Source organism: Pseudorasbora parva, chromosome 5 (assembly GCF_024679245.1).
Source record: "Pseudorasbora parva isolate DD20220531a chromosome 5, ASM2467924v1, whole genome shotgun sequence".
In the NCBI taxonomy this organism is placed as follows: domain Eukaryota; kingdom Metazoa; phylum Chordata; class Actinopteri; order Cypriniformes; family Gobionidae; genus Pseudorasbora; species Pseudorasbora parva.
Window position 1 is genome coordinate 48263583 of NC_090176.1, and position 25432 is coordinate 48289014.

The 25432-nt window shown below is 37.8% G+C and overlaps 1 protein-coding gene across 2 annotated transcripts in view; it reads left to right on the forward strand.

Annotated features, from left to right (window-relative positions):
• LOC137075692 (potassium voltage-gated channel subfamily H member 7-like) overlaps positions 1-25432 on the forward strand; it is a 152783-nt gene that overhangs the window by 38206 nt on the left and 89145 nt on the right. For both annotated transcript variants that reach the window (XM_067444581.1, XM_067444582.1), the window contains exons 3-4: positions 6781-6936; positions 24476-24904. In XM_067444581.1, coding sequence (XP_067300682.1) covers positions 6781-6936; positions 24476-24904 — 585 coding nt within the window. The remainder of the gene's footprint in view (positions 1-6780; positions 6937-24475; positions 24905-25432) is intronic.

Below are 25432 nucleotides of genomic sequence, written 5' to 3' on the forward strand. Positions count from 1 at the left end.
AATAAAACCGAGGGTAACGCAGAGATGATGCGATTGACAGGCGACTCGCTCAAACGCTATGCTGACAAGTCCCGGTCCTTAGTTAAAATAATTTTCTCACAATTTACAAATAGTTGGAAACATTTGGGATATTGTAAGTACTTAACCGAACAAAATATATAACAATGGCCTAGTGGTTTTTGTCAAAGACTTTATCCGGATCAGATTCAGAATGATGATCAATTCACAGATGAAAATAATATTGATATAGCTCATCCTGGGTCAACATTTCATTCAGTAACATTAGGCAGTTTTGATTTATATGCTGTATAATGTGATGATTGCATTGTTTTACACATGCATATGATTACAAATGATATCACTTGTTTCTGCTTCTTCTTCGCCTGTGTTTTGATCAGGAGATTCTGTACTCTTTCAGAAGGTGTTTAATAGCTCCTCCTACCGTATAACAGTGAAAACATGGAAGGCAGAAATGTCTTTATAATGGCGGGGAAACAGTTTTTTTGTTGTTGGGGATGTTCTAATTGCAATTTAACAGAGAGTTACATTACATGTTCATGTTGTGTTTTAGTTCCATTTGTGTAAAATAGGCACAAAATATAATAATATCGATATATTGATTGCGTGACCCTAAATCTAAAGGCGCTGAAAATTTTAATTATGACAGTTATCCTCATATGTTATATCATGTCATGATGAAATCTTCTATTTGCACCACTAGTAGATAGATAAACTCAGGTTACCTGGATTTGTGTCTGGTTAAACTGGTTTGCGAGGGGTTAATTACTAAAAAACATGTTTTTTTTGCACAAAAATAGCACAATTGTTTAGTAAAATTGCTCTGAACTCCTTTCGTTTTTCTCCAGAGTCACTTATATTTCCATCATGGGCTTTTCCATGAACAAGAAGATTTTGTTGAAGCGTTTAACATAAGCAGGATTTAAGCGTTGAAACGCCATCATTTTGAGGGGATGTATCATGCACAGTTTCAGACTTTATGCATACAGAACATCAGACTTCTTCTGAACAGCTTTTACTATTCCTTGAATATACATTATACATTCATAAATTCATCCTGCAGGGCTATTTACTGTAAGTGTACTGAATAAAAGCTGTCTTTGGTTAAAGGTTTATGCTGTTAAATGATCTAAAATATGCGTTTCTTGTAATAACATCTAAATATGTAATATGACTGAATCAACCTGAATTCACCAACAAAATCACTTTAGGGAGTCAGATCAAGTAGAAGTATAAAAGGAAAGATAAATCAAATCCAATTTTTATTTGTAATTTAATAAACTTTTTTTTTTTCTAATAACTTTACAATTAATACATTTTAAAAATCTTTGAAATATTAATAGATACTTTTTAATTTTCTAGAGTGTCTTTTTTTTTGCTTTTCATTATTTAGAAACCACTATTATGAGTACAATCTCTAAAATTATTTTTAAAAATCCATAATATTTTTGAATGGTTGGACATCACAAACAGCATCTAGCCAACAGCACTTTCTACTCCGTAAATCTGACCGAATGTGTGTGCAGTGTCTGAGGCCTTATGTTTCAATTCTACTAATAGTTGCACATTTAATTTTACTTTCTGGCTATTTCCAGTCTTGCATGAGGACATCTTCGTAAATGGCTGAAATCATTTTGTGATTGAATCTAGTCATTGACAGGACATGATGTTCTTCATGTTTTTTCAATCACCTCTGAATGCTCATTAGATTATATTGAACATGTGGATTAAATTGCATTTGCCACAGAATATTCCACACCTCATATGATCCATTTTTCTTGCTGGTGTTGCTTTAGAAGTATTAATGATACCTGCCGGTGCCGGAGACGTTGATGTACTGCTCAGGATGTGGGAAATGCTTAGTCCAGCATGTTCCAGAAGCCCCCATAGACCGTCCCCTGCTTGTGTCCTATATGAGCGTCAGCACTGTAGAAGAAAAGCTGAGATATTCGGCTCCTGCTGGGTGTGACTGTTACAATGAGAGGTGTGGAGGGCCTGAAAGAGAGAAGGAATAGTGTGAAACTGCTGTGCTGGACCAGATTTCAGTACATTTCTGCTGATAATACAATGCCATTTATAGTAATACAAAATATTTCTATTTCAAATTTTCTATTCATCATAGAATCCTAACAACAATATATCATGGCTTTCACAACAACAAAAAAGGGAAAAGGCATGGGGATTAGTTGGTTCATTCGGTAACACTTTACAATAAGTTTCCATTAGTTAACATTGGTAACTAACATTAACTACTTGCAATATTTGTCACAGTGTTTATGAATCTTTGCTTAATAAATAATAGTTAGTTAATTAAAATGGAATTATTCATTGTTAGTTGCTGTTAGCTCCGGTCCATTAAATAATATTAACAGCTATAACCTTTTTTATTAATAATGCATTAGTTGTGTTAAAAGTAAGCATTTTGCTTCATTTTGCAATTGAGTTTTTATTTTTAACTTTAGGTAAAGTTTTAGTAATTTATAAATATTCTATGCTCAACTGTTAGTGGTATTATAACAAAGTTGATGCAATTGGGAACAACAGCAAATTAGCCATGAAGTGGTAAGCCACGTAAAAATCACAGAGCAGGGTCAGCGCATGCTGAGGGTCACAGTGCGCAGAAGTCTCCAACTTTTTGCAGAGTCAATAGCAACAGACCTCCAAACTTCGTGTGGTCTTCAGATTAGCTCAAGAACAGTGTGTAGAGAGCTTCATGGAATGGGTTTCCATGGCCGAGCAGCTCATCCAAGCCTTACATCGCCAAGTGCAATGCAAAGCATGGGATGCAGTGGTGTAAAGCACACCCCCACTGGACTCTAGAGCAGTAGAGACGTGTTCTCTGGAGTGACCAATCACTAACCAAACCACGCTTCTCTGTCTGGCAATCCGATGGACGAGTCTGGGTTTGGCGGTTCCCAGGAGAATGGTACTTGCCTGTCTGCATTGTGCCAAGTGTAAAGTTTGGTGGAGGGGGGATTATTATATATTTTATTACTATTATGTTGTCCTTGGCCCCTTAGTTCCAGTGAAAGGAACTCTTAATGCTTTAGAATATCAAGATTTATTTGGGACAATTTCATGCTTAAAACTGTGTGGGAACAGTTTTCGGATGGCCCCTTCCTGTTCCAACATGACTGCGCACCAGAGCACAAAGCGTCGGTCCATAAAGACATGGATGAGAGAGTTTGGTGTGGAGGAACTTGACTGGCCTGCACAGAGTCCTGAGCTCAACCCGATAGAACAGCTTTGGGATGAATTACAGCAGAGACTGTAAGCCAGGCCTTCTCGCCCAACATCAGTGCCTGACCTCACAACTGCGCTTCTAGAAGAATGGTCAAAAATTCCCATAAACACACTCCTAAACCTTGTGGAAAGCCTTCCCAGAAGAGTTGAAGCTGTTATAGCTGCAAAGGGTGGACCAACTCCATATTAAACTCTATGGGTTAAGAATGGGATGGCATTAAAGTTCATGTGCATGTAAAGGCAAACTTTTAGCAATATAGTGTGTGTTTATTATTTCAGTTAGTGTTTATTTCAAGTAATGACTTTTTTTATGGTGTTTTTAGTTTTAGTTAACAATAATATTTTTTAATTGTTGGCATACACATGCAGACAGACATTTTCTCTCCCTCCCGCCCCAAACGCTCGTTTTTTCCTGTTTTCACCTGTGAAAACCCGTAGGAAGAGGTCTATGTGCTATTTCACTCCCAGTCCAGTTTAATTCTCTATCATCCCGTTATCTATAGACTATTTTTTCCCATTTTCACACACACTACACTTCAGAGCTCAGGTGACGGACTTCTGTGTGCTGTTATTATTAGATAAATATATTTTGCAGGAGCCCACGAGTCAGTATCTTCCCTCCTGCATCAGCACTCATAGTCCACCTCTATAGTCTCAATCAGCATCAAGGACAGAGACGATCTGTTGAATGATAAATTATATTATGTCAACCACACGCTTTCATACAGACTCCCAAACATTTTAATAATCCTACAGTGCAGCAGATATCAGCAGCCTGAGAGGGCAAGCTTTTTTTGTGTATCCTTTCATCACTAAAGGGACTTTGGGAGTGGACTGAATGAGAAGGACACAAGGATGAATTGGACTAAAAAAAGAAAAAAAAGATAAAAGGAGAACATTGCTGTCCATGTGGACAAATGCACTGTGCCTGTCATACCCTGCTAAGTCCCTGCCGCGTCCACGTGGGCCGGACTGCAGAAAAACAGCAGCTGAACAGGGCTAAGCCTACAGAGAGAAGCACAGGCTGTGACCTCTGACCTCTGGGTCTGATTCACCGCATTTATCCATGATCATACCCTCCAGCTCAGGACAGCCTCTCTCTCCCTCTCTCTCTCTTTGAGTTGGTGGAGCTGGGGAGGGTATTTCAGTAATGTACCGTCGGTATCAGAGCAGATGAAAGCTGCCATCACCTCTTCACTTCTTCAGGTTCAGCTCCCAAATCTCACCTTCTCCTGCTGTATAGTGCAAATTAGTTTGTTATGCTTCAGCCTCAGCTCCCTTTGAAGGAGCTCACAAGAAGTGTTTTGAGGGCTCTAATTATGGTCTGTTGTGTTTTATCCTGCAACTATCATTTCTGCTGATTATAAATGGTTACATTTTGCAATAATGCATTGTGAATGTTACAAATGAAAAGACAATTGTATATATATATATATGGCTGGTGACATAAGAAAATCTACCGGCCATAAATATTTTTTATTGGCCGTGAAAGTAAAACACCAAAACTTTAAATAGCAGTGAAAATTCACTGTTCTCTGTTACAATTTCAATACCACAGCTAAAACGACTAGCCTAACTAATACTTAAAACATAATTAAAGACAAGTAAACAGTTAGTAATAAAATAACAAATAATCAAAATTAAAATATACAATATTACAGTATTAAAAAAATGAATTAAGTAAACAGTGCTTTTCAGGTTTTTCAGGAAGGCCTGACAGTAGTTTACAGGTATCGATCAGTCTTCACTGTATAAATGAAATCCTTGTTAAAGTTACAAACGTTTTTCAGTCAAGAGCAGCGAGTGATTTTTTCATTGTCCTTTGTTGTTTGATTAACATTAAAAACACAGACAGCAGCAGGGATATCAGGCTGCTGTCGCTTTAAGAGCGAATGCACGGATCTAATATACTGATACACATGCGTTTACTTTCTCAAATAAATGTGACATTATCGACTATATTTTCTTATTTTTTACATAATTTTCATTAGTCCACCCAAGTGCAAAAAGATGTGAAAGAGCACTCAGTTTAATATTTGTGTGCTGTCTGAGACGCGGCTTTCTGTTTCTGGGCACACGCTTCAGATGTGTGTGGAGTAACGGAATGAGCTTCCTTTTGCTTCTTCTTGGCTTGAACATTTAATTTGTCAAGGCTTAAACTTTCATGACAATGCACCCATCAACTTTCCCAGCGTTTGTACATTGTTAAAATGCATTATTACACGGCTCTGTGAAATACTTGATTCTGATTGGTCAATCGCGCATTCCAGCGGTATGTTATTTCCAGATAACAACCGCTCATCCGGGTACTACGAGTTATCTTGACCGGTACTACTTCTGTGCTTAACGCTGGCGCCATCTTGTGGCTGTTAAATACTTAAACAGCCATGGCTACAATGGAAGACTTCAAGGCAGGTTTCCTTTATAACGTTTTTAATATAGGTATTTTTCTTACACAAATGCATCGATTCGAATCAGAAGGCTCTATTAACCCATCGGAGTCGTGTGGAGCACGTTATTTGACGGACAGCTGCATTTTTTATGGACTTCAAAAACAGTTACAACTGCTTGGATTAACGTTAGCCTGGACTTTTTAAATATAACTCAGATTGTATTTGTCTGAAAGAAGAATGTCATATACACCTATGATAACTTGAGGGTGAGTAGGCTAAATCATAGGCTTGGTTTCATATTTCATCATATCAAACTTCATATTTCATATCAAACTTATTCTCTAAAGACAACTGCTATTATTGTTATATTACTGTATGCTTCTTTGCCAGTATTTAATAGCATAAGACCAAGTAGTATTACATTACGTTTTTTTTAATATCACCACTAGTGATATTAACTATTGCATGAACTAAAAATACTTCACAAAACTTGAAATGTAAAAAAAAGCATTAACATATGTAAGAATTAACATTAAACTAATTAGTAAATGTTGTAAATGTATTGTACTGTATAAAATAACTAATGTTAACATTAACTTGCTGTAACCATTATAAAGCAATATCACAAAATCCTATGCTGTTGCTTTTACACAACAAACAAGTTTATAATGAGTAACTTATATTTCATATACATTTTTTTTTCTGTAAATTAAAATAGTCCTAAAAGACTGAAAGCCTGACATTCAAAAACTAACCCTCATATCAAAAAGAGTAATTTGAAAAACACTAAAAGGGAACATTTTGATTTACAGTGAATTAAATTTGACTTCATAAAACGTGAAATATAGCTATGCACTACTCTTAGTGTGTTTCCTTTGGCATGAAACCATTTTTATAAGCACAGTACCTTGTTATGGTGATTTAGTTCGCCGTTTCATGCGCTTGATTTGGCGGTTTAAAACTCTCATCCGTCTTCACAGCTCTCAGTATGAACAACCACGATATGTGTCTTTATTAACAAGTCAGATGTGGTCCAGACAGCAGACGAGGGGTGGCAACTGGACTAAATTAACCAGAGCAGTTAGTGCTTTTGGAAGTTAAAAATGTCTTCATCTTTCTCTTTTAGGGTCAGACTTCCAGTGCAACACTCACATCATCCCGGTGAAGAACGAGGAAGGAGTTGTGATGATGTTCATCTTGAACTTCGATTATGTTCTAGATGAAGAGACGAGCGACTCTCTGGAGAGATTGAACATCACCCCGCCTGCCAAACCTGAAATCAGTGAGTGCAGACTCTTTTCATTTTCATTATTATTTCTTTGCCAGATTGGTTTCTAACATATTTTCAAACTTTTCTCTCCATAAGCATGTTTAACAATCATTCAGTCACTGGTTCTAAACCATGAACCAAACTAACCAGCAACTGTTTGTTAAGTAACTAAGAGTGTTATAATTAAGAAGTCTTATAAATAAATGCAGCACCAAATACATTTTTTTTTTTCAGGATTCTTTGGTGAACAGAAATTTCAAAAGTTCGACATTTATTAAAGGGTTAGTTCACCCAAAAATGAAATTTATGTCATTAACTCCTCACCCTAATGTCGTTCCTCACCTGTAAGACCTCCGTTCATCTTCAGAACACAGTTTAAGATATTTTATATTTAGTCCGAGAGCGTATCTAAGTGTATACACACTTTACTGTCCATGTCCAGAAAGGGAATAAAAACATCATCACAGTAGTCCATATGAGACATCAGTGGGTTAATTAGAATCTCTTGAAGCATCAAAAATAGATTTTGGTCCAAAAATAACAAAAACAACAACTTTATTCAGCATTGTCTTCTCTTCCTTGTTTGTTTTCAATCCTCAAATAAAGATTGAAACGATTGTCAATCAGTGTACTGATTCATGATTCGGATCGCGTGCCAAACTGCTGAAATCACGTGACATCTGAATCATGAATCAATACAATCGTTTGAATCTTTATTTGAGGTTTGAACACAAACACGGAAGAGAAGACAATGCTGAATAAAGTCGTAGTTTTTGTTATTTTTGGACCAAAATGTATTTTGGATGGTTCAAGAGATTCTAATTAACCCACTGATGTCTCATATGGACTACTTTGATGATGTTTTTATTACCTTTCTGGACATGGACAGTAAAGTGTGCATAGACTTAGGTACGCTCTCAGACTAAATATAAAATATCTTAAACTGTGTCTGAAGAGGAACGGATGTCTTACGGGTGTGGAACGACATTAGGCAGTTAATGACATCAATTTCATTTTTGGGTGAAGTAACCCTGATATTAACTAACCTCTGATATTAACTTCCTCCAGTTGTGCTCTATAGTTTTTTTTTGCTAATGCATTGACAACAAATCTGAAGCTATCACATTATTCCTATTCCACTTTTATGTGTGTAAATAAACTGCAGAAATGTTTCTGACATTCTTTGATTGATGGAATTAAAAGCATGCAGGAATCACTTTGCTATAGTTCCTGGTGACTCCTTCACAACCCCACCTCCGCTGTGCTAAACCAGCCGTTGTAATCAGTCGTGTTCAGACCCAGTGACAACAGGAAGTGCTTTAACTGGCCGGCGTGTGGAACAGTTGAGCGCAGTGGGCGTTTCTCAACAGAGCATGCTAATTAGACAGGAGGCTCTCGCTGAGACTCTCAGAAGCAGGTGGGATGTTGGCATCGTCTCCTCTCGGCTCAGATGTGGGACGCTTTCGTAACTGGCTTCATATCAAGGATTTAACACGCTCATCAGCATGAGCAGCTTTAGTTCCTGGTCTGCAGAACAATCCAATGCGCTCTTCTTTTTGTCATCTCAGGTGACAGGATGCTGTCGGGCACCTTGGGTTATCTGACCAGCAGGGAAAGTGACCATTCACAGTTAGTTGTGATTTTGAATGCTGGTAAAAAAAACAGAAAAAACAGAAAATAGACTACGATCCATCAAAAAAGTAAAAAGTCTAGAACATATCCTAGGCAGACTGTACCGTTTTTTTAAAATCTATATCTAGTTTGCCATCTACTAAGAGCCTCAAACATTATGTAATTCTATAAAGCCTATCATATTTGATACAATATGTCTGCATGATAGTTTATTCTTTTTTATGAAGTAAAAGGCCTTTTAATTTAATTGTAAAAATGTCTACATTATATTGTGTTCCCCCACACAATAAAAATTATAGCACTTTTATCATAAATTAAGCATTTAATCAACTTACTAAGACATATTATTGGGAGATATAGAGTCACAACTGATATTTATGCATTTTTTGCAAGTATCGTGTGTACTGCTATAAATATCTCATTGATTTACATTAATTAGATTTGCTCAATAATTACATATAATAGTCATAAAGACAAAATGTTTATAATAGTGCTGTCAGTTGTGTGTTGCCTAGTCTTGTGTGGACTTTTATGATATTTCTGTCTGTGGCATTTTTTGTAGTCCTTTGTAGTAACATCATGGACTACATTTCCCATTTGCTTGGGCTCATTATCATTTGATCATCCATCTGTGTCATTAGCTTGTTATTGTCTGTGTATAATGCCACATTCTAACCTATCTGTGAATGTGCCCTGGAACGGCAGTCAAACCTGTGACTTCCAACCCATGAACTCTAGATTCATGTACTCCAAGTTATGTGCTCTAACGTCACATAGCCCGCAAAACAACAATGACGGCCCCTACGGATGCAGTGTAATATACAAATATCATCAAATAAAAGGTTCTTATGCCAAATAAACAGCTTGTTGTGCCATTTTGTCTCCTCCGTTTCCCTCAAATAAGCAAGAAGTAAGCACATTTGGCGATAGAAATGATTGTAAATGAGCATAAGCCCATACGGTCCCCCATGCTTTGTTTACATCTATCTCCGACTATTCCTTGCGTTCAGGCAGTTCGGCGTGACTTTGCCAGGAATGGTAAAAAGCCGTGAGTTGTGGTTTGAAGTCATAACTTACGGGCTCAAAAACCTGTCTGGAACGCAGCATAAGCCCTGTGTTTTCTCTCACTCTTTGCAAAGTATTGTAAGAGTAAGCACACACAACATAAGACGACATGAATCGCCATAGTGCTCACACTAAGTTTTCTAGTTGTCTGTCATTTTCTTGTCTTAACAGTGCTCATACTACACAACCCAACTCAACACAACAAGGTGCACAAACTACGAGATCTTCGGCCAAGCGGCAAACCCGTTTAAAAATATTGCAGCATCTGTGACTGCTCAAGACATGCTCATATTTGACAAGCATCTGCAACCGGAACAAGCACTGATTTGGCCACAATCTAGGGGTTTTATCACAGACCTTGGAAATCTGTCTGTGACAGCAAAATCCAGCCAAAAATTGCATAGTGTGATCCTGGCTTTAGTGTCACAGTGCATTTAAGAGTGCTCCTGCTCTGGTTCCCTGTGTTTTTGGTATCCCGGATTTCCCCGTCTGCCTGTGTTTTTCTGCTCTGCTGTGATTTTAGATTTACTGTACTCTTACAAACTCAAAAACGTAGAGCTGGATCCAAATGCAGTGAGTTTAATACTAGAATAAACACAATAACAAATCCAACACTGACAAATGAATGCACCAAACATAACGTCAATGCAGGGCAAGACTCAACAAGGAACACAAGAGACACTGAGGACTGAAATACACGGGGTAATTGGCAAACAAGATACACCTGGGAACAATCAGAAAACAGATCAACAAGAAAAACTAGAAAGGACTACAAAACTACTGCTTTTAATGATTAAAGGGGTCATGAACTCTCTTTAAAAAAATTATACTGTTGTCCAAAGGTTAACTTATGATGTTCATATGTTTTTTTTTACATTCAAAAACATCATGATGTATACGTAATCAGATATTTTCTACCCTGGTTTTTAGCCTAGCTCTTGAAAAGCTCAGTTTTATAGGCGTGCCACATTGAAGATTTGGAAGTAAGCACCCAGTGCTATGATTTTTGCATATTATAATGAGGTTTGGCTCCCTTACACGTGAGGAATTGTTTTGAAAACTTTAAATGTGGAGAAATGGCAACCAGAAATGATTCATCCACAGGGCTCGCAAAATGTCTTTATCAAACAAACACAACACACACGTGTGCGCGCGCACACCCACAAGCCACTACGTGCATCAGCAAAACTTCACCTCAGACAAATCACCATGTTCAAAAATTTCCTTCAAATTACCAGTCAAGAGAGTGAACAACGCACATCAAGAAAGGAATGTTATTTTGCTATTTAAGATAGTGAGTCTGATCATAATATTCTCAATGAAACTTGATTTCCTAATTCATGATCTTCTTTAACTTTTATACTGTGCCTACACTGGATGCGACAAAGCAGCCCTTACAAATATTGTTCTTCATCTCAGAAGTAGTGTGAGCACATTACGGATGTCAGAAATAGAACAGGACAACAGTTCACAGTCAAAGATTTGTTGTGTCACATCATGCTGCACCCAGTGTAGACAGCATGACTTCCCCACCTACAATTCAAAACAACTCACAGTTGTTAATATAAAACCACTTCCCTTCTCGAATACATCTAACACAATTTCAATACTTTGAGGTAATTCGCCTCTCGAAGTAGTGACGGCATCCCATTGAAAAACACAGGCCTTTAGCATCTATACAATCTCACCATCCTTCTCAGGCGTACACAGGTCTCTGCAGGATCCTTAGTACTTTACGAATTACAGCCTCACCTGGAGAACGGCTCTATAGTCTTCCAACACTATCACTGTCTCTGCTGTGATCTCTTGAGCGCAGAATCTTTAGTTCTTCTATTCCTCAGATACACAGCATACTGACACCACTTCCAAGCTGCTTTTTGCTGAAATTAAGTTTTATTCACAGCTGGGAGATCACTGGTCACAACAACCAAATGAGTCTCAGAAAGAAACATACATTTAAACAATACGGTTTGATTGAAAATCAATGTCACACACTCAAGTTTCCTTCACTGTGATTGGTAATGATAATGATCTATCATATGAATTCTATTTGTGTTAAGCACCTTTTTGGGTGGTATTTGACATGAACATCTTTAATCTGCGTTCTGTAGTTTCAAGTTAAAGGTGTGTTTGCATGCCATTTCACTTTTTTAACTTTAGTTAGTGTGTAATGTTGCTGCTTGAACATAAACAGTATCTGCAAAGTTACAGCGCTGAAAGTTCAATGCAAACGGAGATATTGTCTTTTAAAGTTATGGCAGTTTATTGCCTACAAAAGCGGCCGGTTTGGACTACAACGAGCTTCTTCCTGGGTTGGTGACATCATAAACCCTTGCCAGTCTCCGCAGATGTGACTTCTGCCCGTAATGGGAAGGGGCGTGGCGTTTCCGGCAACCTGTGCTTGGCACTTCAGCCAATAAAAATACAGGAAACTACATTTGGCCATCATTGGCGTTTTTCAGAGGGATGGGCTTCATAGAAGCAGGAAGCAAACGAGCCGTTCAAAGGACAGTGGAGACAGCGGTGTGGAATAAAGGGAGAATAGAAGAAAAATATGGTGTCTTTAAAAAAAAAAAAAAGTATTAAGACATGTTATACTGTGCCCCGTAAACACAACCAAGCCTAAAAAAACACCCCTTTAAATAGCCCTTTTACCAATTCTGAGGCCATTATATCAAATATTTTCATCACAGTATGCGTCAGACGGACAGTGAATGGTGAACAGGCTGATATGAACCAGGTCATATAAAGAAAGAGCCTCAGTGAGGACATGAAAGGAAGCGGGTGATTTTATCACATCTATCATCTCTGTCGTCTCCTTAACTTCCTCTATCTGCAGGACAGGATCCTCTGACGGCGCAGCGGGCCGCAGGGTGGGTGATCGTGGCAGCGATGACGCATCTTTGAGTGTCCGTGGGGGTCGTGTGTTCGTTCAGAGCTCTGCACAGCTGCTCGCTTTAGCATCTCTAGAAATCCTCACTAAGCAAACACGCTGCTCTAGGTGAAGGTTATTTATAGTGGAGAATGTTGTTGAGTGTTTGGAGAGAGTGTGTGTGTTTTACTGCCTCTGGGTGTCATGGAGAGTCAACAAGGACTCGCTGCTGAACCCTAAATTTGTACTGTAGGTGTTAGAGGGCCCAAACCTAGTGAAGCACCCATAGCCAGTCAGGGCTGAGTCAGGGCTTACATACACACAACAGCTGTGCATGTGTCTGAATGAGTACCTGAGACACTTGAATGGTGTGAAAGCATGTCATATGGCAGCGTTCGGAATAGCATACTGCATAGCCATTCAAATTGAAACTAGATTTTACAGATGTGTTTGTGCTATTACGGAATTTGCATAATCAATTAGTGAATTGGACTCTGAAAACGCAAACATAATAATTCAAAATTAATTGCTATTGAAGTTTGTTGTGTTTAGTAGAATGAAGAGAATTGGCATTTTTTGTTCAAAACAATGAGGTGGTTTACTGCGGTTGCTTGCATTGATTTTCGGGTCGGTTTACAAAAGGTATTAAAATGCATGTCTCTATAAAAATGCTTGAACCAAGAAAATGTTATTTGTATACCACTTTTTACAATGCACATTGTCTCAAAGCAGCTTTACATACAAACATGATGGTAGAGTTTATAATATCTTAATATTTCCATGCCCAAGTCGCATTTAGCAGATTAGATGATACTAGTTTACATTTTGTGGCAATACAAGCAAAGGCAGATTTGCCATTAAGTATCACCCAATGTGAGTAAACTGTATTAATGAAGATAAATACTTGTATATTCAATTTTATATAAAGAGCTGAGCAATAATATTTAAACACACTTATATTGCCAAAAGTATTGGGACACTCCTCCAAATCATTTAATTCAGGTGTTCCAATAACTTCCATGGCCACAGGTGTATAAAATGAAGCACTAGGCATGCAGACGCTTCTACAAAGATTTGCTAAAGAATGGGTCGCTCTCAGGAGCTCAGTGAACTCAAGCGTGGTACTGTGATAGGCTGACACCTGTGCAATACAATCTGGGAAATTTCCTCACTACAAAAGATCCATGGTCAACTGTTAGTGGTATTATAACAAATAAGAAGCAATTGGGAACAAAAGCAACTAAGCCACAAAGTGGTAAGCAACGTAAAAATCACAGAGCGGGGTCAGCGCATGCTGAGGTTCACAGTGTGCAGATGTCTCCAACTTTCTGCAGAGTCAATAGCTACAGACCTCCAAACTTCGTGTGGTCTTCAGATTAGCTCAAGAACAGTGTGCAGAGAGCTTCATGGAATGGGTTTCCATGGCCGAGCAGCTCATCAAAGCCTTACATCACCAAGCGCTGGATGCAGTGGTTATAAAGCATGCCGCCGCGACTAGACTCCTAAAGCAGTGGAGATGTGTTCTCTGGAGTGGCCAATCACACTTCTCTGTCTGGCAACCCAATGGACGAGTCTGGGTTTGGCGGTTGCCAGGGGAACGGTACTTGTCTGACTGTATTGTATCAAGTGTAAAGTTTGGTGAAGGGGGGATTATGGTGTGGGGTTTGTTTTTCAGAGGTTGGCCTTGGCCCCTTAGTTCCAGTAAAAGGAACTCTTTATGTTTCAGCATACCAAGACGTTTGGGACAATTGCCCCTGACTTTATGGGAACAGTTTGTGGATGGCCCCTTCCTGTTCCACCATGACTGAGGAGCGAGTTTAGTGTGGAGGAAATTGACTACCTGATAGAACAGCTTTGGGATGAATTAGAGCGGAGACTGTGAGCCAGGCCTTCTCGTCCAACATCAGTGCCTGACCTCACAAATGCACTTCTAGTCAGAAATTCCCATAAACACACTCCTAAACCTTGTGGAAAGCCTTCCCAGAAGAGATGAAGCTGTTATAGCTGCAAAGGGAGGGTCAACTCCATATTAAACTCTCTGGGTTAAGAATGGGATAGCATTAAAGTTCATGTGCATGTAAAGGCAAACTTTTGGCAATATAGTGCATGTGTAAACCCTAACACTCGAAATAATTAATAGGTTTAACTTAAGTAAAGCCAACTTAAATTAAACAAATTAGTTCAATCAAATTAACTTTTATTATTAGTATTTAGACCTTTCTTCTTTTGAGTTAACAAAACTGATATATTTTAAGTAACATGATTTGTTTATAGTTTTGAGTTTTATGAACATGTTTCTTTTCATTTAGACAAACTTAAATTTAAATGAAACTGGGCCGGGATTTCTATTTCCCACAATGTTTTGCCATGACACTCAAAAGGGAGATTAAATGCTAAAATGAAGTGTTATTTAATGTTTTTGTGGAAGAGTAATAGTAAGTGGGACATTCAGTAGTGCTTTGTGTTTTGTTATGTTTCTGTTATGTTTGCGTGTGTAAATGAATTCGCTACCTCAAATATTAAAAAATAGTATATTAAAGCAAAATAATTTAACATAATAAAATGTATGAGTACAAAATAAAAATCTGCAAGGTCTGCTTGCTTAAACTTTAAATGTCTTAAATTTAAGGAGATTGATGTAACAGATTACCTCACTTTTTTTTAATCTTACAGTGATCACAGCTGAGATTCGCTACATCATATATATCAAGTAATCAAACATTTATCTGGTCTAAACCACAACCAAGATGCATTGCAAATCACATTCCCCAATCCACTCAAAGTGGCAAATCTTGTGCATTGAAAGCCAAGTGCGATAAAAGGGCCAAATGATTGGAGGGAAGATGATCCATTCTCTATCACAACATGTAAAGTGCCTGGCAAAATTGAGAGTTCACTCACGACTGAATGTCATCATTTACTGAAAAGAAAAAGAAAAGAACCAAATTGGCAAAATAGGGGAAACCTTAGCTACAGTCAAAGTCAAATCAAAGTCAAAATCAAATTCATTTCTATAGCACATTTACAGATGGCTGAGCCACACCAAAGTGCTAAGTGCAATAAGCAAAGCAAGGCAAAGAAGAAAATAATAGTTATAATATATAAAATAAAAAATGAAAAGCGCAACAAGGCAATAAGTGCAGGAGTTAAAATAATGTAAAAGAACATTTGACATTAGACATGGGTCACTATACTGGCCCTTAAAAAGAGACACTAATCAAATGCTAGAGAAAAGAGGTGAGTTTTCAAAAGAGACTTAAAAATGTTTATAGACTGTGCTGCACGGATGTTGAGGGGGAGGCAGTTCCAGAGGCAGTTACAGGTCTTATTTTGCTATGCAAAAAAAAGATGCATAGAAAAAGCTCAGAGAAAAAGCATACATTTATCAGTTATTAATATTGCATTGGCTCTCTCTTGTTTTTGTTTTTGTCTTGTGTTAATAATTTCTTTGTATGACAGCCAAAAAATGATATCTGCACAATTTGACATGTTTCATTGCGTTATCACAAATAAAGCACAAGCACAACTATGTAGAAAATATTCTCAAATGTGGAATACTATTTGAATAAAGGGTAAAGATTTACCCAAAGCCCAGAGCTGCATACAAATATTTTAATTTCTTCACCCAGGTTCTAAAAATATGAGAAGAATTCAAATTCAAACTGAAGATACTTTTGGGCAAACAAGAAACTTATTATGCATATTCTTCTCAGTAGCAAAAACATGAACGTGCTGGAATCATGGGATGTAATCTCTAGGTTGTGGTTTATTCTGAAACAGAAGCTCTGATTGAGAATGTCACATGCTTAGACTGCAAAACTCTATCACTCCTCCACTATGATTAGAAAACTGCAAACGCAATGTTATTTACATGCTAATGTATATTAGAATCATGCCAAGCAAACAGCACATGACCTTCAAATCAAGTCATCTACATATGCGCACACATAACACACACACACACACACATTAACTTGCCGTCATGAATAATTTGCTAGGACGTCTTTTGTTATGTCCTGTTTATCTGGGCTACAATGGAATAAACAACCTGTGTTCATACTTGCATTTGCCATTTCATTTTTTATTCAAGCATATAGATTAAGTCTTAGTATTAGAAAAATACTGTAAAATATACTGTAAATTATAGTAAAACACACACACACACACACACACACACACACACAAAATTGATGCAAATCGATTAATTTTTTTAACATTATTATAATATTGTAATAATTTCACAGTTGATCTTCCAAATTTACGTAGAAACAACTTAAAAGACATATTATAAATGTTGTAATGGCATCTTTTTATGAATAAAGGCCAGTATCACTGAACGGCCATTTTGCCATAAAGTTTGACAGCACTAATGTTTTGCTTCACGATCTCGGTCAGGGCCTCACAAACCACCGGGATGGCCTTGAGGGCCATTCAATGATAATCTTTGGGTAAACAAATCCTTGAAATTGTTTAACTTTAATTCTCCTTTATTTTTTGACGTTTTTGAGTGTCGGTCAACTTGTTTTTTTTATGCACTGTTGTAGTCGGACAGCGTCTGGGTTTTTTGGGATTCAGCATGTAGAATTAGTGTCGGGCCGTCGATATGTGAGAGAGAGAGAGAGAGAGAGAGAGAGAGAGAGAGAGAGAGAGAGAGAGAGAGAGAGAGAGAGAGAGAGAGAGAGAGAGAGAGACATGATTGAGTATTAATGTCTGACAGTCAGAGGAAGAAAGGGGAAGTGGCCATGATGGTTTAATATCTCATTATGCTTAATTAACCTCTCGCCGCTGAATGACTTTCTCACCATCAGCATCGCTCATCACAAACGTCAAGTATCACAAAGCTTGTTGTTTGACATGTATATGTTGTGTAAAGGCTTTAGTGATACTTGTGTCTGAAGTTCTTCTTTCGAGAGCGAGTCTGAAGTGTGTGCAAACACTGCAGCATGATCTCAGATAATGAGTTCAGACACTCGTTCACTACCAGATCATTTTGCTATTTTTCAGAAAGTTTTTAGAAAGTCATCTGAGTTCAATGCATGTGCATTAAACATATGAATGCACTCTCAGTGAACAACCACATCTGTGATTTGCATGGGTAAACAGCAGTCGAGTTCAGGGTTATTATTGTTAATTAATAGTTTTATTGTTTCAGGGTTGTTATTGTTATTAACTATAATAGTTTATAGAGGGGTGTCCCATCTGCCTCATACTTCAACGTCAAAGGGCCGTTACAATAAATAACTATTGAAATGAAGCTAAAATAAATTAAATAATAAATATTAGATGAAAAACTTTAGCAAATATAACAGTTTAAGCACTAAAATTACTAACAGGAAATACTTACAAAATATATTTGAACTAAAAATACCTAAATGGTAAAATAAAAAAATCTAATAAAAAAATCGAAAGAAATAATAATACATCAAAATGAAAATGAAAGCTGAAATATAAAGCTAATTCAAAATATTAATGAAAAAAAAGTATATATATAGGCCTATAATATTAAAATAACACTGGTCAAGTACTACATGTCCAGATAACTCAAAATGTCATTTGTGGATTCGTATCCGATGCATCATTAAGAATTATGTTATACGTTTCCGAGAATCTCTCTTGATTTGAAGTGAAATTTGATTAGTAGAAGTAAAAATTTAATTTAGGAGGATGATATTCTGAAGTGCCCCTATTATGCTATTTTAAAGCCTTCTAATTTAGTTTTGCCAAAAAAGGATTACATGCATCAAAGGTCAAAAACACAAATAATCTTCTCATGATATATTTTGCACATCACCTCATTTTTGGGGAGTTTGGGCCGTTTTTGAGCGTCGTTCGACTTTTTTTCCCAGTGTGTCCCGCACCGTTGGCTCTAGTTGGATGGCGTCAGTTTTTTGGCCAAATTCAGCATGTAGGATCGGTGATGGGCTGTCAGGGAGAGAGAGAACTCTGATTGGCTGTTCAGTTTAATAAATGAGAGTCAGTGCAGGAGAATAATAGCAAACCAGCAAGAAAAGTCAAGACGGTACAGACAGAAGCCTGTTCTAATGTACGTCCAAGTGTTCCTGGGCGAAAAGTTGAATAAAACATTAGCCGAGCGGAATAAAGAACGTGATCAGCAGCATTGATATTTAAAACAGTACACTTTGTTTACAGCTTGTCTCTGCAATTTCCATTTCTGAATGAAAAACATACACAAGTGTTTATCTGCTTATAGACAGTTTGTGCTATAGCTGACAGTCGGCTGGAGTCCTTTCGGTGTGTTGGACGCGAGGCAACAACACATTCGGTTTTCATCAGCTCTAGCTCTATGGTGTCGGTTTGGTGTGTCCCTACTTTAAAGCCCACCTTCCTGAGAACATACTCTGCTCTGATTGGTCAGATGGCCCAGTCTGTTGTGATTAGTCGACCACTTATGTTAAATGTTGGAAACCAGACAACCAATACCATATCTGAATTTCAGCTCTGGATCTTCCTCAGCACTTGATACACAGCGATACGAACAGTAATGATAGCGTCAGATTTACTGTATCAGTTCAATCGTGAGTCCACATCCTTTTAAAGTGCACTCTAAGTGGATTTGCTTTGGTATCAGAAAACAAACTCTTCCAGTTTCAGCTACAAATACAGGGTTTGAGGGCGGGGCAAAGTAGATGTAATTCTCCAGCAGCCTATGAAGACCATAGACATTATGCAAATTTGTTACAAACAGGTTTAAAGCAGGAAGTGAGACTGGAATTACTGACGACTCGTTTCAGAATCGATTATTTATTTTAATAGACACTAACAACCAGTTATCTGCACATTGATCATTTAAACTTTGCAGATCTTTTACATTCACAAACAGCTTCATCACTCTTTATCCCTACATGAAATGTTATATATAAATAAAAAAAAAGCAATTTAAACGATTCAGTTGAATTTCTTTTTCCATTTTAACCTTTAAACCGCTGTTGTTTAAAGGGATAGTTCACCCAAAAATAAAAATGTGATGTTTATCTGCTTCCCTCCGGGGCATCCCAGATGTAGGTGTGTTTGTTTCTTCAGTAGAACACAAATGAAGATTTTTAGCTCCAACCGTTGCTCGTATAATGCATGTCAATGGGATGTAATTCTACAAAAGTAAAAAACACACAGACATACGAATCCATATTAAACCCTGCTGCTCGTGGCGACACATTGATGTCTTAAGACACGAAACGATTGGTTTCTGTGAGAAACACAGCAATATGTTTTTTTTTTACCTCATATCAGACTAATCTCATCTAGTATTCCCATCCGTCATTACTTCCGTTGAAGAAGGTCAAAAACTGGTGTGATCATATATATATATATATATATATATATATATATATATATATATATATATATATATATATATATATATATATATATATATATATATATATATATATATATATATTTACATAGATGCCTCATTTGAACAATCCGTGCCATCCGGCACTAATGAGGCATATATATATATATATGATCGCACTGGGTTTTTGACCTTCTTCGACAGAAGTAACGACGGATGGGAATACTAGATGAGATTAGTCTGATATGAGGTAAAAAAAAAAAAAAAATACTGTTGTGTTTCTCACAGAAACCAATCGTTTCGTGTCTTAAGACATCAATGTGTCGCCACGAGCAGCAGGGTTTATAATAGATTCATATGTCTGTGTGTTTTTTACTCTCATAGAATTACATCCCATTGACATGCATTATACGAGCAACGGTTGGAGTTAAAAATCTTCATTTGTGTTCTACTGAAGAAACAAACACACCTACATCTGGGATGCCCTGGGGGTCAGCAAATAAACATTACAGGCTCCTTTTTGGGTGAACTACTTTAACTATAAAACACACACAGCTGATGTTTACCTGGGTGCGTTGTAGGGGGCATTGGTCAGCCTGTATCGTGTAGTTGTGACAGCAGAAGGACAGCGCGTGAAGAGCTCGCTGAGTGAGGAAGTCCTCATATTCCCAGGTGCTGGATCATTTTCAACCTCGCCATTGTCATTGAGCATCCAAAACGGCCCTCCTGAGGAGTGTTTACAGCCATGCACGCGGCCGCCGGAACAACACTGAGTCCTGCTCCTACACAAGCAGGTTGATGCTTCTTGCTCAAGCGTGCACACCTGCGTCTGTTTAACAGGTGCACTAAACCCCATCGAGCTGAATCGGCACGCTGACAGCCAGGAAAAGCTGCGCAGAGCGACTATAATTCAGCGAGTGATTGTTCAGGTCATTCTGTTGGCACACACAAATGGTCTTCCCTGTACACCTGCGTACTGTAATGCACAGTAATGTCTTAATAATGAGCTGTTTGAGGTCTTTTAGATAATTACTGTAGATGCAGGTGTTTGAGCATGAGTTTACATTTCCTCAAAAGCATAATGGGAGAGAGAAACTCACGATTAAACGTGCAGAGATATTAAAAGCATGTAGATTTACTAGAGATAAACTCTTAAAGGGGTCATATGACAGTTCTAAAATGAGCATTAATTTGTGTATTTTGTGTAATGTAATGTGTTTTATGTGGTTAGGTTCAAAAAAGTTCTTATTTTACACATACACATGGCAGAATCACTCACTTCATTCAAAAAATTCGAACTCTTCCTCCTCTATTTTTCTCTTTTCCCTCGCTATTCTAGTTTTTGCTACTCTGAGTAATATCGAAATCTTTGTATTTAAGGCACTTTCTGCATTTTTTACCTCTTCATGACAGATCACTTCCTGTAGCCTACTCCTCATTTGTAAGTTGCTTTGGATAAAAGTGTCTGCTAAATGCATTAATGTAAATGTAAACATACCGTACATTATTGTTGCTCCTCTATCCCACGCCTTTCTGAAACGCGTAGATTTTTACAAAGCATATTGTTCTGAAAAGCACGGTGTGCTCTGATTGGCCAGCAATCCGGTGCATTGTGATTGGCCCTTAAAGGGATAGTTTACCCTGAAATGAAACAAAAAAGTCAAAAACAACAGGATAAGCTCAAATTATATAGCCTAACAACTTTACAGATATGCATAGAATACTTATAATGACATAAATATATTTTTTTATAGTGTTGACAATAAAAACTAAAACTTAAAAACTACAATTAAAAAAGCTGAAATAAACTATGATATAAATATTAAATGATAAACTTAAAAATATAGCCATTGCAACTTGAGTGCCAAAATGACTGAAAATTAAGCTTTATAGAAATATAAAACTTAAAAAAGACAAAACTTCATGAAGTCACTAAAATCAAAAATGAAAGAATAAAACTGAAATTATAAAAATATAAGCTAATTCAAAATATTAATAAAACTATAATATTATATAAATAGTGTATTTTGTATTATTATTCATAATCCATGCTTTAATTATGTAGTCTAATGATCATTTCTTCTTATTTCTTATAATTATAATTATAATGATTATTATTTTTCAATTGATAATCAATTGTTGGACCCATCTGTATTTATGCACAACATCAAAGAAAAAAATGTCCAACAGGATAAGATGACACATAGGGCTTCTGTTTTTAATAAATAATGCATTGCAACTAACAAATATTGTTGAATGATTTCATATGTTAAAATATGCTTGCATTGAATCCTGCAGATTTGTTAGAGATCCTCTACCCAAATTTGCAGGTCAAGACCTTTGTTTGCATGTTTCTTTGCATGTGCTTGTGTTCCCGCTGTCTCATGTATGTGCATGAATGGAACAAAGTCTAGTGTGAGCCAGTGAGCGTGCCATTGATTTTCTACACTTGCAATCCCAGTGCAGTCGAATGAGCTTCCTCTTGAAGTAGACCTTGCTTATTAGAAAGTGTGTACTGTGTACTGCAATTTACTCTTCAAAGTGGCGATGTACTGGAGAGGAAACACTCAAATCCCTGGGGAGGCAGTGGATTTGTTTGATCACATCCTGTTTTTAAAAAAAAAAAGATTTTGAGAGGCTGCTAATTAAAGCTGCGGTGATCTGTGTCCGTACTGAGGGATGAATTCAGACCAAAGGCCGGTGGGATTAATAAAGGCATGGCTGAACAAATGAGCCATATGTCAGAATGTTGTTCTCCTGGGGGAAATGCATTGTGGGAATGAAGATAGACCACTCAAGTTGCACGTCTGTTGAATACACCCGTTCAAATACGTGTATATATCATTTACCGCCAAATCATTTCAGCGTATTCAATGGCCTCTTCTGAAACGCTATAAAACATTATATTTGGGGTCAGTCAGAGGGATGGATGGATATGAGTTTCTATTTTTGACAATAATATCATATATTTGCTAATAACCCTAATAACTTTAGGGTTAGTTCACCCAAAAATGAAAATTCTGTCAATAATTCCTCGCCCTAATGTCGTTCGACACCCGTCAGACCTCCGTTCATCTTCAGACACAGATGAAGATATTAGTGTTGAAATCCGATGGCTCAGAAAGGCCTTCATTGACACCAATGTCATTTCCTCTCTCAAGACCCATAAAGGCACTAAAGACGTCGTTACAAAGCCCATCTCACTACAGCGGCTCTACAATCATTTAATGAAGACACGAGAAGAGTTTTTGGTCGCAAAACAATAATTAAAGGGTTACTTCAGTGATTAGCATATGGCTTTGTATCAGTAGAAACCATGGAGTATATTCAAATTATTGTGCTTTTCCCCCTCCCTGAGACAAGAGATTTATGCATTTTATTTCTGGAAAAATTCCTCCTATGATGCAAATTGACGATTTTTGCATCATAGGAGGAATGTTTGCCCAGAGGCTAAAGACTACAGCCAGCAGAGGGAGCCATTTCTGCATGTTTTGAACCCGCGCATGGGGGATGGGAGATAACACTCAGCTTGCAGGGAGAGCTCAGCTGGCAGCTACAGGCACTCATTTAAACGGAGCTATGGTGCGCAATGTAAGTCTTTAGTTCTCAAATTAATATGAAAGTTAAGCTTGCAAAGGCATGAACTGAAACGCGCCAGACTGAACTCGCGTTGTGAATGTATGCCGCGAGTGTAGTCGCGATTACCTCAGCTCTCATCACTCGTGCAGTTAGTGCTCAGTGCTGTGATACTCGCGCGGTGACTCACTCATTATTTTGAACGGACACGTTCAGTTTTTAATTGTAGTGTCTTCTCCAACTCAGTCACAGCAATGAAGTTGGTGGTTGGGAATGGCCTCACAGGGTAGCGAAGCATTCTGGGAATTGTAGTCTTTCATCCCCATGAGACAAAAATACATTTTCTGTCTTTTCTCAGTCTAGAAGACACCAAATTCAAAAATAATTTCACATTTCTACTGCATTGATGACCCAGTTTAAATACAGATTCATCTTCCCAGCGCTGAAGTACCCCTTTAAATAATGACTTGTATAGTGATGGGCTGAATTCAAAACAAAGATTTGAGGGGTTATGAATCAGCGTATCGATTCATGATTCGGATCACCAAAGTCACAAAGTCACAGCAGTTTGGCGGTTTGACACGCGATCCGACTCATGAATCGATACGCTGATTCATAACCGTTCAAAGATTTGTTTTGAATTCAGCCCATCACTATACAAGTCATTATTTAATTTATTTGCGCACAAAAACTATTCTCGTGGCTTCATAAAATGATTGTAGAGCCGCTGTAGTGAGATGGGCTTTGTAACGACGTCTTTAGTGCCTTTATGGGTCTTGAGAGAGGAAATGACATTGGTGTCAATGAAGGCCTTTCTGGCATTAGGGTAAGTAATTATTGACAGAATTTCCATTTTTGGGTGAACTAACCCTTTAAATAAAGGAGTGTATTAAATAGCATATTAGTTTTATTAGTTTTCTGTAGTGGTGGGTATTGGAATAATTAAGAATAATGTTTCTTGACATTTTTTATTTTATTTACTGGTTTTAAAGTATTGGAATAACAATAGACAGACAGATGGACAGATATATTTATGTCAGTATTTATATTTTATAAATAATAGCCCTACATTTTTTTCTCCCAAATACCTCCAGGAAAAGGAAGATTCTTCGGCTTCCGTCTGCCAGCCTTGAAGCTGTTGGGAACCAGCAAGCAGTCTCTCCCACAGGACGACCCAGACTCAATCATGGTGGACTCGCCCAGGGCCAGTGATGACTCTGCGGCCATGATGGAAGTCCGATCGCCCACGAAGGACGGTTCTAGTCCAGCGGATGCCAATGACACTCGGGCACTCATCAGCTCCAGCCCTCACTCCTCCCCAATCAATGTTCCGCTTGACCACTCGTCACCCAAACAGCCCTGGGATCGGCCCAGTCCTTCCCAAGCGCGGTCCACCACCTGCCTGGCCCAGTCCATCTCTAGAGACAGCATGTGCAGCAGGAGACGGGCATCCTCCGTTCACGACATCGAAGGGCTGAGCACCAACTCCAAACGTCTGTTTATGGATACACACACAAGTGAAGGTGAGTACTAGAACATATATTGAGATTGTTGATTCCAAGAAGCACATGGACTGATAAGACTGTAGAAAAATAACTAAATATAAATATCTCCAGAAAAATATTTACTGTAGAAAGAAAAAAATTGAATTAATAAATATTATATACATTTTTTTTGTTGTTTTAAAGGGGTGGTTCTGTGGGTTTTTTTCTAGGCTTGGTTGTGTTTATGGGGCGCAGTTTAACATGTCTTTATACTGTTTGTTTTTTTAAATGCCGTTTTTTTCTTCTATTCTCCCTTTATTCCACACCGCTGTCTCCACTGTCCTGTGAACGGCTCGTTTGCTTCCTGCTTCTATGAAGCCCATCCCTCCGAAAAACGCAATGGTCTTAGATTGGTTAGATGGCCAAATGTAGTTTCCTGTATTTTTATTGGCTGTAGTGCTGAGCACAGGTTGCCAGAAACGCCACGCCCCTTCCCATTACGGGCAGAAGTCACATCTGCGGAGACTAGCAAGGGTTTATGATGTCACCAACCCAGGAAGAAGCTCG